The 18,730-nt window shown below is 38.7% G+C and overlaps 2 protein-coding genes across 7 annotated transcripts; both read right to left on the bottom strand.

The window, feature by feature from the left end:
* Positions 1 to 835: 835 nt before the first annotated feature.
* Positions 836 to 8,946, bottom strand: LOC103978368 (protein EMBRYONIC FLOWER 1). Of its 5 annotated transcripts, XR_010485225.1 has the most exons (7): positions 8,256 to 8,846; positions 6,835 to 7,004; positions 6,139 to 6,554; positions 4,815 to 6,064; positions 2,341 to 4,231; positions 1,126 to 1,271; positions 836 to 1,043 (listed from the first exon to the last, which is right to left on the bottom strand). XR_010485225.1 is itself a non-coding variant. In XM_009394142.3 (6 exons), the coding sequence occupies exons 3-6, from the start codon at positions 6,933 to 6,935 to the stop codon at positions 2,645 to 2,647; spliced, it is 3,354 nt and encodes a 1,117-aa protein (XP_009392417.2). In that variant the 5' UTR covers positions 6,936 to 7,004; positions 8,256 to 8,432; positions 8,585 to 8,946; the 3' UTR covers positions 2,117 to 2,644. The 5 variants fall into 5 exon arrangements, 3 of the variants coding, with proteins under 3 accessions (XP_009392417.2, XP_018678254.2, XP_064955750.1); XR_010485226.1 differs by having other exon boundaries at positions 836 to 1,271; XM_009394142.3 differs by lacking the exons at positions 836 to 1,043; positions 1,126 to 1,271 and having other exon boundaries at positions 2,117 to 4,231; positions 8,256 to 8,432; positions 8,585 to 8,946.
* Positions 8,947 to 13,110: 4,164 nt separating this feature from the next.
* Positions 13,111 to 16,602, bottom strand: LOC135583725 (protein NINJA homolog 1-like). 2 transcript variants are annotated; one of them, XM_065099677.1, is made up of 4 exons: positions 16,324 to 16,602; positions 15,991 to 16,249; positions 14,040 to 15,219; positions 13,111 to 13,891 (listed from the first exon to the last, which is right to left on the bottom strand). In XM_065099677.1, the coding sequence occupies exons 3-4, from the start codon at positions 15,109 to 15,111 to the stop codon at positions 13,404 to 13,406; spliced, it is 1,560 nt and encodes a 519-aa protein (XP_064955749.1). In that variant the 5' UTR covers positions 15,112 to 15,219; positions 15,991 to 16,249; positions 16,324 to 16,602; the 3' UTR covers positions 13,111 to 13,403. The 2 variants fall into 2 exon arrangements, with proteins under 2 accessions (XP_064955749.1, XP_064955748.1); XM_065099676.1 differs by lacking the exon at positions 15,991 to 16,249.
* Between the last annotated feature and the right edge of the window lie 2,128 nt (positions 16,603 to 18,730).

Here is an 18,730-nt window from a genome sequence, read left to right as displayed (position 1 = left end):
GAGAGAGAGAGAGAGAGTGAGTGAACAATGGTAGTTGGTGGTTTCTTATTTGGATCCAAAGATTATAAGAGAGAGAGAGAGAGAGAGTGAACAATGGTAGTTGGTGGTTTCTTATTTGGATCCAAAGATTATAAGTGTGTCCAAAGGTTGCACATGGAAAACAGGCTTTCAAAATGGCTGAAACCGTGAAGGAATCTACAAGAAGGATTAAACTTCCCAGTAGAAACTGCCTTGTCTTTAGAAGCCTATTGCTTAGTTTGTGCTGATAAACTCAAGCACTCTGTTCTAAATAACAATGCAAATCCATCTTCTCTTTAACAGGAGGCAAAAAGTTCCAAAAGATGAAGCATCCAGTAAAGATCAAAAAGACCAAAACACATTTTTGAAGATAGGCAGGCAAATCCATCTTCTTCAGAAACACGAGAAAAAAAGTTGTAAAATATGAAGGATTACTGTAAAGATGAAAGACCTATTGAAGATAGTTACCTGTGTCACCCTTAGCCATCATCTTCTCTGAAACATAGGGCAAAAGTTCTGGATGATGAAGCATCACTGCAAAGATGAAAAATCAACAGATTTTGAAGATAGTTAACAGGTCTTCCTTGACCACAGGCAATAATTTTAGTAGTAGGTAATGAAAAAAATTTATCTTTTTTGAAACCTGAGGAAAAAGTTATTATAAATGAAGGATCATCAAGAAGATGAAAGATCAAGATACATTTTTAAAATGGTAACTGAGTCACCCTTGGCCACACAGACAAAAGTTCTAACAGGAAATGCGAGTCTGTCTGCTCTGAAACACAGAGATATAAGTCACATTAAAGTCAAGACGAAAGATCAAGATAAAGAGAGTAATTCTCACCGCACAGGCAAAAGCTATTACAGGTAATGCAAATCAATCTCCTCTGAAACATGATACAAATTTCTAAAATACAACAAATCACAGTAAAGATGAAAGATCAAGACACATTTTGACGATAGTTACCTTGTCACCGTTGGACACGAAGGCAAAAGTTTTAACAGGTAATGCAAATTCATCTTCTCTGAAATATGATGCAGAAGTTCCATAAAACAAAGGATCAAAAGTAAAGATGAAAGATCAAGACACATTTTGACGATAGTTACCTTGTCACCGTTGGCCATGCAGCATATGCTGCAGCAGGAGGGTAACAAAGCTAATCATAAATTCTGTGGTGTATACGATGCAGGTGGAATTTGGTCATTGTTAGTAGGTTGTTTTCTTCCCATATTGCAGGCTGAAGTCTTGCAACCTTGATGTAAATATGCAACAAACCAGACTCGAAGTGGTCAATAACTTTTTAAGCTTGTAACAGAAAATTGCTTCTCAATGTGGCTACTTTGACAAAACAAACTGCACTTCATTGAAGTGATAGCACGGCAACATTTTTTCAAATTTAAAAATTTTTTTTTTTACGAAACAGTAATTTTGAAGAGGGTTTTCATTTTGAATATAAGTTAATGAAATCTTATTTTATTCCTCTGAAAGTTCCCTGAATCCCTTATTAATATTAGCCTGAAAGTTTAATTTGATGGAATATTCCAGATATATTCCATTAGGGGTGTTATGTAAATAAGACTAATATATTATAGGACATGTCTATCCTAAATTATACTTGATCCACTAGGATTATAGGGACTTTATATTTATAACAAAATTTAAGAGACTTATATCAAAAACTAAATATTAGGAGCATTAATGTACAACAAAATCTAAATCTTCACCTTGCATGTTGGTGCCTCAGATTAATATTTATGATATATTCGCTAATGTGGTTATAAGTTTTTCAATGCCTGAAAGGAGGTCTTGATATATGCTTTAGAGTTCTACCCATCAGTGAAATGTGGATAATATGCCAACTACAAGGAAGAAAAGATAACATGCTCTCTGACCTAACACAAGGGAGAAGATTTTATATTAAACATGTACTACACTCGGTGAGGTGATCGAAAATGAATGAAGTAATAGTTGCACCTTATGTGGCCAATAAATAACTAGTAAAAGCTTTAAGGTATCAACCATGGTATGAAAAAACAATGTTCAGGAAGTATAAAAAAATAACTGAAAGAATCAGGCACTTGACTTTGACAACTCGGGTAAACAGTAACAAAATTACCATAACATCATTTGATCCTGCTGGTCATAAAACTAAGAGAAAGCTGACCAAGGCTAGGCTTAAAAGAAAGTCTTAACAATCTGAGTTCTTCCAAGTTCCAACTCCTTGATTTATTAAAATTTAACAACAAAAATAGGACAAAAGTACAACAAGCTGGTCATACATATTTACTCGTCTATACACTATTTCGCTTAAGTAGAAATACCTGTATGCTTCTGCTTTCACAACATTCCTGCCTGATCTGAAGCTGTTGGAGAAACAGCACCAAACAGCTAACGGTCAACAAACTGATCCAGTCTTGCAATGGCTCAACATTTCCCATCATCATCACCCTTGCTTTTGTAAAGTTAAATTTATGACATTGGTGAAGGCAGATAGAAGCTAGCCAAATACTAGGTCACATATATGTGACTATCTTCATGAAAGATTGGCCACCAGCAAAATTCCTGCAGAAAAACCTAAGCTTGAATGCCAAAGCATCTCTTCTCATGCTTACGATGCCTGAAAATTCACCACCTCCCACTTATTCCCATCATGATGGGTTTGATACCATGGAGGTTTGGGGGGGATATATATTCAGAGGGTAGATTTTCACTTCCGCGCATGTAGACGTTGTCTTCATCAGGTATGCTGAAGTCTGCAGGGTTTTGGTTGACAACACAGTTTACGGTATGACAATCATGTCTAACGGATTGGATTGCTTCATTCCTTTTGGTGATCCCAACCTGACCCATCCCAAACTTACGTACAGAAGAATCTCCAGCTCTTACTATTTGCTTGGCACTTGTAGTCCCAAAGAGACAGTTACTGCCGTCACCATATTCAGTATTAATAGATGAAGAAGGGGCACCTGTCTTATCCATTCCTTCAACTAAGAAAGATGGTGCTTCACCAGAACACCTAGCATTAAAACCCAATGGTGCTATACACTTGTTTGAGTGAATCATGATTTCCTTTTGCAACAAAGACCCAAGAACACCTACCCTGGGAATTGGACGGTGAGGTTTGCTGAAATTTCCTTCTTTTTGGTCATGAGCAGAGTAACCAGCTGTGGATGGATTTTCAGGGGTCTCTCTAATTTTGGTTCCAACTTCCACACCAAGCACCTCTGTGGATTTATTACTAAAATTCAAGTTAGAACCTTGGGGAATTCCTACATGGTTTATATCGCATGACAGACCTGTCAGAGCTGCTTGATCAACTAGCCTAAGCAAATGCAATGCAGAAATTGTTTCATTGGTATGCAAATCTATTGGTGCTGTTCTTCCTAAATGACACCTATTTCCTCCTCCCACAAGATAAGATCTGGTTGGTAGAGTTGTCCTGTTTGTTGATTGCTCAGACTTCCCTCCCTCAGCTTGATAATGCAAGCCATTTGTATTTATTGATTCCCGAAAGTCAGCCTTTTGAACAACTGTCCTCTGTTTTCTATCAAGAAATGAATCACCAGGCACCATTTTCCCATAATTGCAATAAGCATGAATGTTACTGGCGCTGACTCCATGTATTCTGCCATTTAATGCCGCTGACAATATATCATGGTCACCTCCACTTGAACTCTGAGCTAAAACTCCTCGATCCTTCAGATAGAATCCAAAATCTTGCATCCTCATTCTTCCCCAATAAGAATTTGGAAGAGAACGATTTTTTTTAGAATCAACGGCATGAAGGTGAGTTGTACATAGTTGGTATTCATCATATTCTGGATTTGTCAGGGCATCTGTAGCTTGTTGGTTCAGATCTATAAGGATATGTTTCTGATATTTGGCACTCTTGCAGACTTCTGTTCCATGGTCAGCATTCTGGTTACCACATGGAGTAGTAGGAATACCAAATTCTGTATCACTTGCATGACTCATATATATCGCATTCATAACCTTGCTTCCACGGTATCCAGACACATTTAAAATATTTCCATGCTTCATCTTATCATTCATCATTGACAACTCATGATGGTTTTTGCTGGCAACCTCAGCATTCATCAGACTTCTTTCATGTTGATTTTTCGCTAAGAGTTCAACAATGTCCATCGGAATGTCATCCAGAATTTCCTTTTCATGTGTCTTTGTGGTCCTTTGTTTCTTTACTACTACTTTCTGCACGTGGAAACAAGCATGCACAAGTGCAACAGAAAGAGGATTACTAATCAATGATCATATTATCTGTTTTGCCAAGATAATTCCAGTTTGTAAAGCTGCACGACTATGGCCCACAAACAGAAGTTATAATGAAATTTGCAAAACTTGTAGCCAGGATAATGTAAGAATTAAAAAGCATCAGAAATGCACAGAAAAATAAATAAATATGAAAAAACTTCAATCGGTAACATATCTGAAATTTTATTTTCCTTATTCTAGATTTTACTCTGACTTCAAAAGATTCAAAACACACTCAGCAGTTACTTTAATAATTAAATGCTCGTACACAAATTTTCATTAAGAGTAGCTCATCAGATCATACATTCACATTTAAGATTTTCTTATATCAGCTCTCCAACTGCTTCGGGATGAGTTCTATATGATAGTAAACTATACCATATTGTACATAGGCTTGAATATAAGGATACTGATCAGTATGGAAAAGCTAAAATCTCGAACATAGAATAAACTGAGAAAAGAACACGGGAGATTAATAAAAATTGCAAGTAATACAATATGACAAAGGATAAAATTTGCATACCTTTGACCATTTTATTTGGGAAGAACTTTTGCTCTCCACTTGTGATGCCTTCTTTTTCCTTATTCTGGAATCAACTTTTTTATCATAGCTCCTGTCTAGTTTTCCAGGTGCAGAAATTATGTCTCTCATTTTAGGATAATCATTTTCAGGATGGACATGCTTCACTGTTGCATTGTTAGAAACTAAATTTTCCTGTTGCATGAGGCAACAACCACTTGGTTTTACTAGAGGCACCTTGTTTTCCTTTTCAGTGGTATAGCTTTTATTTTGTTTACTTTCTCTAGAAATTTTAGAAAGAGGATCTACATCCTTCGCATTATGCGTACTGGTAGATACACCACCTTTATTCTCTCTGTGCTTAATTTCAGCATATCCTTTTGCACCAATGGCTTTCTTGTTCTGAGAATCATCGGTGACAAGTTTCTTAGAAACCTTCTTTAGCCAGTGCAGTAGACAAAGATCATCATCGTTGTTCCGATTAGATTCTATACCTTTATTAGGATCAGTTGATGTCATTTCAGAGTTCTGGCCAACGAGATTGCTTTTGCAGTTTCCAGATTGGGCTTCACATTCCAGTCCACCTGACCCTCGCTCATGGTTGCTCTTTATTTCACATGTTTCTGAGTGTCTCTTGAAAGTACAAGCTCTTTTAGATGTGTGCAACTCTTCACTTTTCATAATATCTTCCAGGAAGCGTAGCTTACGAACCTTTTTGTGGTTCATTTTTCCGTGTGGACTGCTAAGCACACTGTTCTGATTTGAGATACAATTCACATGATCAAACAAATCCATGTTACTGTATGATGCTTCATTATTGCTCTGATCTAAATCCATTAAAGCATATTTGGTAACATTAGCAACAGTTGCAATTAGAGCATCATCTTTTGGGATGCCAAGATCAACCCCAGCCAATTTCCAGCTTGTCTTAACCATGCCATCAGGTACTACATCTATTTCACCTTCATCAGTAATCCCCTCATCGTCTATGATTGCATATGCTTTGCTGGCTCTGAAAGCCAGAACTGCATCAGAAACTCCACTGGTTGCACCTCCATTTGGTTTGGCACAAACCATCGGAAAACCATCAGCAGAAAGAACAGTCTCAGGATTGTCCTCAGTAACTGCAATATTCCTTGCTTGGGTTTTTCCTGCTTCAAAATTTTCATCTTCAACCACAGCGGATGCAGGTTTGCATGACCGATCTTGATTCTCTTCAGATCTATGTTTCCCATATGTGAATACTCGGATACCTGTCAAGAGAAGGAAATGACTATGAAAACTTATGATGATAATGGAAATTATGATAGAGTAAGAGCCCAGATACCTTCTTTGGCCACACATTCTGTTGTAGATTCATTTGCTTTCTTGACACAGCATGGTGCTGGGCTATGTTCACCATGACTAATGCTGATAGAAGAATCTGACAGGAGTCTCTCCCCATGTATTCTATTTTCAGATTGTTTAGAATCACAACATAATCTATTTGAATTGGCATTTGACAGAAATGAGGAGCTTTTTGTCTTTATTTCTTCATGTAGTACACTTGTTAAATCTGCAGGTCCTGTTACATCTGCAGATGTGCTAATAGTATTAATACAGTTCAGGCAACTCCATCGTTTGAACTTAGAAACATGTAGTGGTGGTAGCATGTTGGCATCTATATCTGAACTTTCATTGTGGGGCATAAACAATGGCCAACAAGTCTTTGCATCTCTCTTTCGAACACCAGCAACATAACCACTGTTAGAAGGGAAATATCTCTGTTATAGTTTACTGAAGAAAGTAATAAAAGATAACTGTTTTCAACAAGTTAATATATGTCACTTGTATTCAGTATGCAGACTAAAGTGATTTTGGTGCCACAATTTCAACAATAACAAAATTGCAGATAGGCCTAAACAAAGTACATGGTGCCACAAAGCAGATATCGAATGTTCAAATCTGAATTTGAAAATTCCTATTTGCTTAATTTTAAGAAAGTCAGACAGTGAAAAGCAGGTAAATAGACATCTGGAAATACCGAATGGTGAAATGGTCACAATCTTCTGCATCTTCCTTGCCATCAGTCACAGGAGCAAATTCTTTCCCTTTAACATACAGCTCCTTAACTGCTACTTCCATAGCTTAAAATGGTGAGAACAATCATATGCAGCAGGTTGAATATGTCTTTCCCGGATGTGCTCCTCCTTGCTGAATAGAAAGCAGACAAATTAAGAACGTGCATCGAGACAAAATAACTTTGAGCAGCATAATTATTGTATCAAACATATTTAGCTTCAAATGCTACAAATAATTTTAAACGTTAATGAGATTTAATAATTGATCCAGCCTCATGAATCTGCATATAAATGCATTGTAAAAAAAATTTACTGATTACAACACATCATTCTGTATAAAACAGACTGAGGAATGGATAAAGGAACTTGAGGATTCATGCAAAGTATTATGCATTTGTTCACAAACATTACTCAAACTTATCTTCTCATTGTCATTTGTAGAGTATAAGTCACGATAAAGTATTTAAAATTCTCAATGAGAACTTTAAATATAACATGAGCAGGAACTAATCATGCCTGAAAAGATAGAACATCGTTTAGTACAGCAATTAATATGACTCAATCAAACTAATAACCAGGAATATTTATATAATCAGCACAACGATCATTAGTCATTTTGATTCATGTCCAAGCAGATTTTTGCAAGAACACAACTAAGATAAGAAACTTCCTCCAAGAACTTAGATGGACTGCCGCTACACTTGTATCATCACAACAAACTCAAGAAGCAACATTATATCTTGTGCAGACTAACACATTGCCAACATGAAACCAAAAAAGAAACAACATATGGAGATTACTGAATGGACCAGTGCGACTTAACCATTACAAGTAACACTCGCCACTTATAAGAAACAAAACAAAAAATCACAAGATGATGTCATAGAAAGAGAACCTTTACATATTTCTGTCACAATATGAGAATTTTAACTCAAACACACAGGAGGCACTTGCACTATAAAAGAAAAGTGGTGTGCGATCATTTTAGTTGCCATGAAAAGAACAAAGTTGGAACATGAAATATAAGAGAAACAATCTTCTCCGGAGCACCACGAGTGATGAGAGTTAAGTTCAGACATCAATCAACCTCTAACCATTCAAAACTGATCATAAAATAATGCATCAAGATGAGACGATAGCGAATCACTTGAATCTTTCTGGGCAAGTAACGAGGTTTCCTCAAGGAAAATAGAAGGCACAAGTGCTTTCTCAAACTTCCCACGACATACAAAAGCATGACTTGAGCTAACAAATAGGTACATCAGGTTAACCAAAACCAGAAGATCCATTGCACAAAGAAATATGAGCGGAAACTGCAGCGAACACACTCCACACGAATCAAAACTTACTACATAAAATAACAAAAGCGGAAAGAAATACACACCGTAACATACATCAAGCCATGCTTCGCTGATTACCCGCTTCTGCAAAGGAACAAACAGGCCACCGGATCATCATAAACCTGAGGCTCAACCACACACCCATAGTCGACTCCAGAAAAGAAGCTCCTTTCCCATTCAACTTCTAGACTACATTCCAAACCGTACTAAATACAGCTGACCTAACGCACCACGATGCGAGAAGCCAATACCCATCAATTTCAGACCAAATTCATCAACAAAGTAGAGCGATCGACGAAAGGAGCCCAAGAGAAGCATAAAAATCGGAACTTGGAACTCAAGAACTCTTCCCAACAAGGTAAAGAACGAGTACCTCTCACGGGGAACCCGAAAAGGAATCCGGTAGCTTCTTTACCATAAAAACCTGAACCGCGGTTCGCCCTTCGATCCCGAGGCGCGGCCGGGGCAAGTGAAACGGGAGAGATCAGCGTGGGATCGACGATGGACCGAAGGAAAAAGGGTTTCGGGAGACCCCAACCTATTGCTAGGGTTTTCCGTGTGGGAGAGAGAATCTATGGGCAGCAAAAGCCAAAGGCACAATAATACTCTCCCAATGGATCAAAATAAGCAATGAATCGGGGCACATGTACTGTGACATGTCATCGCCACCCATAAATTGTACCTGTGTGTACGTGTGCGTGCGCGGTCACGGTCGCGGTCGCGAGCGCGTATGAGAAGCCATCAAAAAGGTCGGCAACAAAACCCTAATCCTAACCCGACGTCCCAACCGGGGTCGAAACCCTAACCCGAGCCCTGGGTTGCGCGACCGGTACAGTTATGGTCTGGCGCTGTTACTATTGCCGCGAAAGGGACGTGATCTCGGCCGTCCACTGCGGGTGGGCCCACGACAAGTTGATTGATGGCATGGTTGTAAAGATGCTGGCGCCATGGGAGGCTGCTGGTGTGGGGGTCCAACCAAAAAGGTACGGCCGTAAATGGGTGGTGGCTGACGCAGCTTTATGCTTCTTTCGCACCACAGAGGGGAAGGAGGATGTCGAGAGAGACCCGAGATTGGCAAACAAACCATCAGCCGGTGATCGATGACCAGTGTTGAAGTTCTGAGATGTACAGTTTGGTTGATGAACGAGGGAACTTTGGTTCATAACTCTGATGACAGCATTAAGTTCTGAAATATACACTTTGGTTGACGAACAAGGGAACTACTGTTCCCAACTCTAATTTGCCTGCTTTGATGGAGTAGTAAATGAGAGAGAGGGAGAAGAAGAGTGGAGAGCGTGTACTACAATTAATGCAAACAGCTCAGAGATGATGGGGCTCCCTTGTAACTATCTGCATGTTTCTTCCGGTCATTACTTTCTTGTGGAGCTGCTTCACTGTGGAAGCATTCAGCAGTCTCATGTCTTCCCACCACCATGCTTACTGTGCAAGACTATTCTCTCTCTCTCTCTCTTGTTTCCTTTTTCTTTCTCTCTTTCGGTGTGGATTTCGGTCATGCGGTTCTCCAAAGAGAGAGGAGGAGCGAAGAAGAAGAAGGTGGGTGGTTAATTGCTTCTTGTTGTGTGTTGGCTATGATGTCTGCGTGGCTTCTACATCCGGACAGTTAGTTCCCTTCAAAGGAATGGTGTGTGAGTCTGCACTGCACTTTGGCCTTTGCTTGGGGAGAAGGAACGGTAAATATCCTCTTGGTTTTGTGAAGAGGGTGGTGTAATAATTAGGAGACGCAGGACCATCACATCCACCATTAGAGAGCACAGAGATCATTTATACGTCCGGTTTGACAGGTTTCCAAGAACATCATCATGCCTTTCCTCGAAAGAGGAAAAAAAACAACACAGGAATGAGTTCTTCACTGCTTACCACTTTGTTTGGCAGTGGTGGATTAAAAGTAGGTGGTGATAATGATCAATCCTTACATGATGAATTGCCTTGGGGGTCAAATATTTGTGCACAACTCACTCTTTTAAGGAGTTCAACTATAAAAATAAATAAATAAATAAACTACTTTTTCTATAATTTCTTTTTGCTTGTTTCTTCTTCTCCTTCCCATGCTTTCACTTCATCTCTTTTCCTTTGCCCTTCATCTCTCTCTCTCTTTCTCTCTCCTACCACTGTTTTCTCCTCCTCGTGTCTCTCTGGGCATGACAGTCTGCGGCTGTCAGAAATGGAGGGACCCACAGAGTGGCCAATAGAAGATATTGCATAGTTATCTCTCTTTTTTTATTTAATGTATGACAACAGATATTACTTAAATATTCTTATTATGATTCGATTACGTATTGAAAATCTAATCGATTCATACGAACCCGATCGATTACTAGGGTTCAATTAAAAGATGATGAGATGGGTTAGCCGATTCAATTAAAAGTTGGTGTGTTCCATGTTCCATGTTTCTTGCTTGCTTGGATGAAATCTGCAGAGAACTCTGTCCCTACACCATGGAGAGGAGGGAGGAAGTTTTAGGTTAGCCTGCTATCCAACCGATCAATATGATATGATGATCATAGATTTACAGGACAAGTCTATTTATTTTACTATGATGGAAAAAGGCCTTCCACTTCATCATACAAGTCCATTTATTCCCTTGTATACATACTGTATCTGACATGATATGCCCATGATTTTTTGCATTGTGTACGTATGTTGTTGATCATACCGAGAGGTCCTGGGGCATGTTAATATTGGCAATATCTTCCTTCTTCTCAAATACTCCAATCATCTTAAACGATGAAATGGATCGGAGTAAAACTCACCCTCCTCAACCATCTAATCTATTCTGACATGACATAAGAACAACCATTTAAGTGTGAGCAGTGTGCATCCGGTTCAGGATGTAAGCAGCTGTCATGGCTGGTGGTACTGCAATTAAATTAATTCTTGGCTTCCCACATGGATGGACGGACTTCCTCTTGAGCTTAGCTTTGCACCCATTTACAACCCACCCACTGGAGATTGGACTTCAGCTGTGCAGGTCCATGCAACATATATATGTTCACCACCAAACAAATCCAAAGGAACCACCACATTCAGTAGCAGGTGTCATCATTCGATCCGGCTTCATACAGCTGGTGTTGTATCGACTCTTTCCTTTCCACCCTTTCTGATATCAAATGCATTTGCAGCAAGTTAAACTCTACTGCTGCCAGCTCACCTTGTTTTTTTGCATGTAGAAACTTTGTTACACTGTAGCTCCATAAATCATAATCATGCCTGCTTATGCTACTCGAGTTATGCAGACATCCCATCCAACGGCGATGAAAAATTTTAGGGAAGATAAGCTTGAACTTGTTGCCGTAATCATTGCCAACATCCAAACCTTCTCTCCTCAATTTGAGGTACCTTTCTAGTATGAGATGGTCCACACATGACCTGTCTCCTTGATCGATTAAAAGCATAAATATGATGCCTAAACACAAAGCTCTGGGTTAGTTGTTTGGCAAATTGACATTATGAATCTTTCAGCAATTCATGTGCCTTTTGACTGAAAACACCATGCAGCCAAGGAGATGTATCAAGCATTAGCACTCTGATGAGGAATGGTTATCTGATCATAAAGTCTAATACACAGACTATCTAGATTAAACTGTTGAGCAAAAGAGAACAAAAACAAAAAAAACAAAAGGAAAGAACTACTTTGAGCCGAGTATCTTGCATATGATAGTGTATCATGTTTGTTTCCTAATTCATAACAAAATCATTAATATGGAAATAAAAACTCGAAAATTTACTCTCTTGATTTCAGTAGCATGATTTTGTACCAAGATACAATGAGACAGCAAAACCAGATGTACAAGTATTCCACTATTCGGATGGAGAAGGAATGATTATCTGATCAGGAAGTCCAATACATGCTACCTGGGTTGAACTGTCGAGGAAAAGAGAACAAAAAACAGAAAAGACTACTAGTAGAGAATCTTGCATCTGATAGTATCATGTTGTTTTCTAATTCATCACGAAACCATCAAAATGGAAATAAGAACTCGATAATTTACTATTCTGTTTTCAGTATATAAAGTCTCATACTGAGATAAACAGTGAAGAAACACAAAACTAGGGAATAAGAAATTTCAATTCAAATAAAAGACACAGACTGTAAAACCTGAGAAAAATCAGGAGATGATTCTGAAGGAGTTTGCAAGCAAATAATTTTTGGTCTTTCTGCGTCATACATTTCAATAATATCTCTACCTGCATATTTGTCCGGTTGCCAACAAGATGGTTGAGAACAATACTTTTAGTGTAAAAAACCCTGCCAATCAAGAGAAGCTGCTGCTGCTATTCATATATAAAATCAGAAATTCCATAAATGCACAATTTGACCATCCACATTGTAGCAAATAAAATGATAATTTAAATAAATGAAAGCTGTTGATGCATAATTCAGCCATCTCTTTTATATATATGCACAATAAATTCATCTTTAGTATGATAATTTTGTACACTATGTAATGTATCATTTTACAAATAGGTCCCTTTCTTTCCTTCAATCTTTTATATGGAAAAAATGAACAAAATAAAACAACATATGTTCCAGAATTACATTATAGAGTGCAAAATTTTGGGTGTCAGTTATGTCATCGTTAGATTTCAACAGAATTTAATAACAAATGAGTGAACCTCGGCAATGAAATATAAAATGGCTGTAGTAAGTTGATAGCATGATCTCCGAACAAATAGACAATCAAAAGCTGTTAAAATGTTCCTCTACATTTATTAGAAAAGCAAATTGCAAGGAAAATTTTGACATAAGAGTCTAAAGGTTTACACAAGTAGAAATGATAATTAAGAAATGGAGCAACAGACTATAAAATAGATGTAGTTTGCTTATTAAACGTAAGTAAAATGATTGAAGAAAATATAAAAGACAATGGACAAGCAAACTTAATTGATAACCTCCCTCAAAGCACTTTGAAAGTTGAGGGGCGAATTTAAACAAGGAAAAATAAGATTCATACAACTGATAAGTTACAAAGTCTCTTCATAATGTTTAAAATCTGTATTGGAATAAAACATAAGGCTAATGGATGACAAGACCATTAAGTACAGAGTAAAGTAAGACAGCATTCAAGTAATACCACATTCAATCAGTCATGTGCCTGTTGCATGATCTGCTGCCATGCCATATTTGTTCTCAAAAGAGAACAACATAGCTTAACTTCATTAAGAGCTTAAAACTAGTTCTGCGCCGAACCTGATGGACTGCTAGTGAATGAAGCCAAGCTTGTATTGTTTTCTGGGTTGATAGGATCGGCACTTGCATGCTGAATGAACTCTTCTGGGGACATATGCGACCCATGGCATGCACAGACAATCCTAATTTGGTTTTCACTATACTTGTAGGTAACACCAGATATGGTCTTACCCTTAGGGCCTGGCCCAGTTGTCGAAACCCATGGGAGATCTGGAAACGAGCCACATCCTCCGAATTTCAAGTTTGATGCAACACCAGGCTTTATGGAAGATACATCATGAAGAAAGCCTTCAACAATAGGTGATTTAGCTATTTCCTTCTGCCTGAAAATAGAATTGATACCCTTGCCTTCCTCAGCATGAGAAGACGATGATGTTCCAGTTTCCATGACATGTTTACCATTCCCTTTCCCTACACCTGCTAACTTCTTTTCATATCCCAAATTTGTTGATGAATGAATCTGAATGGGAACTGCATAAACATGATACAGAAAATCAAGCATATGGATAATTTTGATGATAATAAGTTAAGGATAAGGCTAAATTTCTAATTATGATAGGTTGTCTCATGTAATACATCACTATCAGAAGCATGGAGGTGTCTAAGAAGAGAGATTGACCATTTGATCTCTTTGCCTCAACTTCAACAAGCTGCGAGTTTGATGTTCCAACAGTTGATGAAGAGACTACCTGAGGCTGAGAACCAAATGCCCATGAAGAGTTTGTCTCTAGTGTTGGAAGCTGGACCGCTGAGTACCCAAAAACAAGCTGCTGGCCATCAGTGTTTGTTCCCTGAACCATAGTATGGTCATTGTTTGTTGGAAGCGTGGCTTGCACAACACATGGTGAAGGATAGCTTGCTGCAATAGATGCAACAGCAGTAGTTGGTTTAGCAGGTACTGAATACGGCACCATCGAGACAGCAATTGGTTTAAGAGAAGACGGAGTTCCATATGTTACTTTTGGAAGTTCAACATCAGATATATTTCCAGAATAATTTTGTTGTATCTGCCCTTGGAAACCAATCCTGGACGGATCGCTTAAAGCAGGCTTAGCAGTACCTTTAAGAAGATCAGGGCGCTTAGCAATGTCTACATGCTGTGAAACTAACCAAGAGCTTGAAACTTCTGTCTCGGATTCTGCAACATCCTCGTTTTCACCGGTTGAAGCATTGTCTACAGCAATTGAGCGATGTGAATGTTTTGGCACAGTGACATCATCAGGGCCCTTACCTACCACATCAGCATGGCCGGCTACCTTCTCATGCTTCTTTTGAAAATTTGTCTCCTCAGAGTGTAATCTTCGTTTCTTCATACCTGAATTCTCTTCCTCGGTCTCATTACTTCTGTTATTTGCAATCAGAATTTCTTTATTTCTGGTAAACTGTGATTGGCTACTCTGTGCAATTTCATAACCATCCGCAGTTGGAGCACTGCACTTGCCAATATCCTTCCAGAAGTTCTCTTGCGGTGGAGAAACTGCTTGTTTCCCGCTTTGGTCTTGGTTTCCACCATTATTCTGGAAGAAGTTCTTGAATGGAACATCTGAAATGGTCACAGATCTGCCCACTGATTGACTAATACTTCCTTCCTCCACCATAGAGTCCGAAGGTATACTTCTGCTTTTAGATTTTCCTGAAGATCCTCCAAAGGAAAGGCCCAAGCTAAGCTCCAGCTCATTCTCATCCTCCATTTTCTCAATATAGTCAGCAAGTAATTTTCTCTATACTGTCCAAAACAGACAGGACCAACTACATTTGTTTGTCTTCAAATTTATACACATATCCAAATATTGACATATCTGCAAAAAGACACAAATGATTTCGTAAGGAAACAAAACTGAAGTGAAATACCCATATAACAACAATCGCGAATGGGCTGACACTCAAAAAGAAATGTATGGAACATATCGGTAGGTCTCCAAGGACTTTGTCAATCTAAAACCCAATGAACGGTAAGGTGTAGAGTTGTGCAACAAGGAGGAGGAATTCACCAATTAGTTCTATGGTTGAAGATGATAAGAAGATAAAATTAGAGAACAATGGTCATGACATATATGAAACTCTATCCATGTACCAGAAATTAAAAGCTTGCATATTGGGATGAAAACCATTCCAAGACATTATAAGTTGAGGATAGCAGAGTAGCATCAACAATGTTTAATCTTCAAAATGTAAGATTTGATGGACCACCAAGATCAAAAGTATGCAACTTTAAATGATTACTACTAGAAGAAGAACAGAAAAAAAGTGCAAAAATTCCCTCAAAGATGTAAGAGATGCCAGTAAACTACACCTAATAGTTTTCTTTTACAATTTAAAGATAATTAAACGCATACACAAGCCGATAAATATAATATCCGAGTCCCAAGAAAATATTAGGATGGGTAAAAAGGCAGGATTTTGAGAGGATACTATACACATAAGAAAAGGATACCTGGAAAGTACTTTTAGACTAGCAAGCCCTCAAAAATCAATCAAAGCCATGTAGCGATCAAAGGAACAACCAGTTGAGGTAATCTTTAAACAAGAAAGAACAGAACAGAACAGAACATAACAGAACCCCATCTCACCACTAAGGGTCGGCTTTATTTGCAGAGGAATCCCTCCCAACCCGAATCAAGAAATTCAACTCCAGATGCCCTTCCCCCGCTGCCTAATTCTTTCCCGATCCCGAATTGCCCAGAAAAATCGACCCAGACTCCGTAGCGCTAGCTCCCAAGGACGGCCTAAAGAACCCTAAACGCGAATCTCTACGGTCTCGATCGGAGCTCAACGCGCACGAGATCGCAAAAGGAAAGGAAACGGGAGGAATCTGAAACAAATCAATGCCTAAAGAGGGAAAAGAGATCACGACTCATCCATTCAACCACGAAAGAGAAACCAGTTACTACGCCGCCGCTTACCTTGCGGAGTCAAAAAGGAGATTACGAAGCTACCATGGGCGGTGCGTGACGCTCCCGGTGGTGTAGTGTTGACGAGGTCGTCGGCGGAGGAAGAGGATCTTAAGAGCCACCCAATCATCTCCCTGCACGCATCACACAGCGTGATGGACGTATGACACGCGATTTCACCCCCTCCTCTCCACAAGAAAAATGCTGCCTAAAGCTAGCCGAGTTGTGGCCTCTCTCTGATCTGAGAAGCCATACGTCCGCAAGGGTGGCCTCCACCTTCTGTGGGTGGTAATCGGACGCCTCGGACGTGTCTCGGGTTATTTCGCGCAGGTCGAGTCCCGTCGGCCCACGACGTGTTTCGGCGGTGATTCTGCGAAAGAGGAGCGCGTCCTCTAGTCGCAAAACGGCCGGTTCGATTGAACCGCATGATGAATCCGACGCCTGAGGTCTGATGGGACAAATTTCCCATTGTGCGGTGGGTCCCACCACAAGCCTAGCGTCGGAGTGGTGGTGCTTTGTGTTGCATTGATGACATATTTTGATGCTTTAAGTATGATTCATAAATAATTATTTGAAATATATTTGGGTGATTTTTCTAAAAATATATACTAATATTTTAAATCTCTTTGAATGAGTACCTTTTTTATTTTTTTCCAAACAATAACCTAATAATTTTTGAAATACCCAAAATACTTCTTTTAAAAAAAATTATTTATTTTTTACCAATTTTAAAGCGTTACAATATTCTTATTTGACTCTTTTTTTTCAATAACATATGCAGTAGTTTTTTTAAGAATCCATTTGAATTATTTATAATACCTGTTTTAATTGTGGTAGTCAAATATAGTAACAACCAAAAAACAATTTTAACGAATTATTTAGATATTTCTTAAAATAAGGATATTATTTTTGAAAAAAAAAATAAAATGAGAGGCACTGATTGAAAAATTTTAAATTCGAGTATTTTTAGACAAATCGCTCAATATCTTTCATATATTTCATATAATTATTTCTTGTAATTGACAGCCAAGAAGATGAGGTAAAAAAGAGTAAAGCAAACTAAACCAGCAAAGGGTAAAAAGAAAGGCTTCCAGACAAAGCGATACGGTAATATGATAAGATAAACTAGTGCGGAAAAGATATGAATGGGATGGAACTACATGGTGATGCTTTCTTCTGCTACTTTAATGACTGATCGTGATAAGTTTGACCTACCAAGCCATGATTTCCACGTGGAGAGCACACTGAGAGAGCATCAGATCCCCTGGTAAAAATGACACAGCAGAAGCAGCAGGTAGGACAGAGAGCAAGTTGCCGTCGTAGCACCCAAAAAGCCATGCGACAGGACACATTTCCTTCTCTCACGCAGTACCTTGATCTTGCCTCCCAAGGAAGATCCAAAGACAGCGTCAATTCGAAATGCGAGAAGGCTATTAATGGAGGCCTCCAACTCAATTCGAAATGCGAGAAGGCTATGCCTTCAACCTGTTTATATAGGTTAAAAGAAAGAATTTTTCTCAACAGAGTAAAGAGATTTCTTCGTACAGTTAGAGAAATCTTATTTGTTATCATGCCTCCATAAGATGGTGCTACAATCAAGGATACCAATTTTAGATCGATACAATGTAAATAGTTTACGAGTGAAAGGCTTTGTGAGTGAGTCAATTAATTGATCAGCCGTATGTATATGAGAAACATGAAATTGACGATAGATAACTTGATCTCGCATAAAGTGGAAGTCGACAGCAATATGTTTCATGCGAGAGTGGAACACCGAATTAGCGCACAGATAGGTAATTCCGACATTATCATAATATATTGAAGGAGAGGAACTAATGTTGAGTTCCTTAAGCATATTTGTGACACAATTGAGTTATACAGTGGCAGTGGTGATGGCACGATATTCAGCTTCAATTGTAGACCATGCAATTGTCTTTTGCTTATTAGAACTCCAATCAATTGGACTAGCGCCAAGAAAAATAATATACCCCGATGTGGATATTCGATCATCAAAGTTGTTTGCCCAATCGACATCAGCAAAGGCATGAAGATGAAATAGAGAGTGTTTATGAAGAAAGAGACCATGATTGAGGGTCCCCTTAAGATATCGTAAGACTCGTTTGACCGCAGATCAGTGTATAGTAGACGGCCTTTGTATAAATTGTGATAATTTATTGACTGCAAATGAGATGTCTGGACGGGTGAGAGCTAAGTACTGTAAGGAGCCAATGATTTATCGGTATTGAGTAGGCTCCGCAATAGGACTTCCATTAAATAATTTGAGAGACCCACTAGTAGAGAGAGGAGTTGTAACCGCATTTATGTCATGCATGTTTATTTTTTATAATAAATCTTGAATGTATTTTCTTTGTGAGAGAAAGAGACCGGAGGAAGTGAATGTAGCTTCTACGCCCAGAAA

The sequence above is a fragment of the Musa acuminata genome, chromosome BXJ2-3 (assembly GCF_036884655.1).
Source record: "Musa acuminata AAA Group cultivar baxijiao chromosome BXJ2-3, Cavendish_Baxijiao_AAA, whole genome shotgun sequence".
Lineage (NCBI taxonomy): Eukaryota > Viridiplantae > Streptophyta > Magnoliopsida > Zingiberales > Musaceae > Musa > Musa acuminata.
This window is presented reverse-complemented; position numbering and strand designations above follow the sequence as displayed.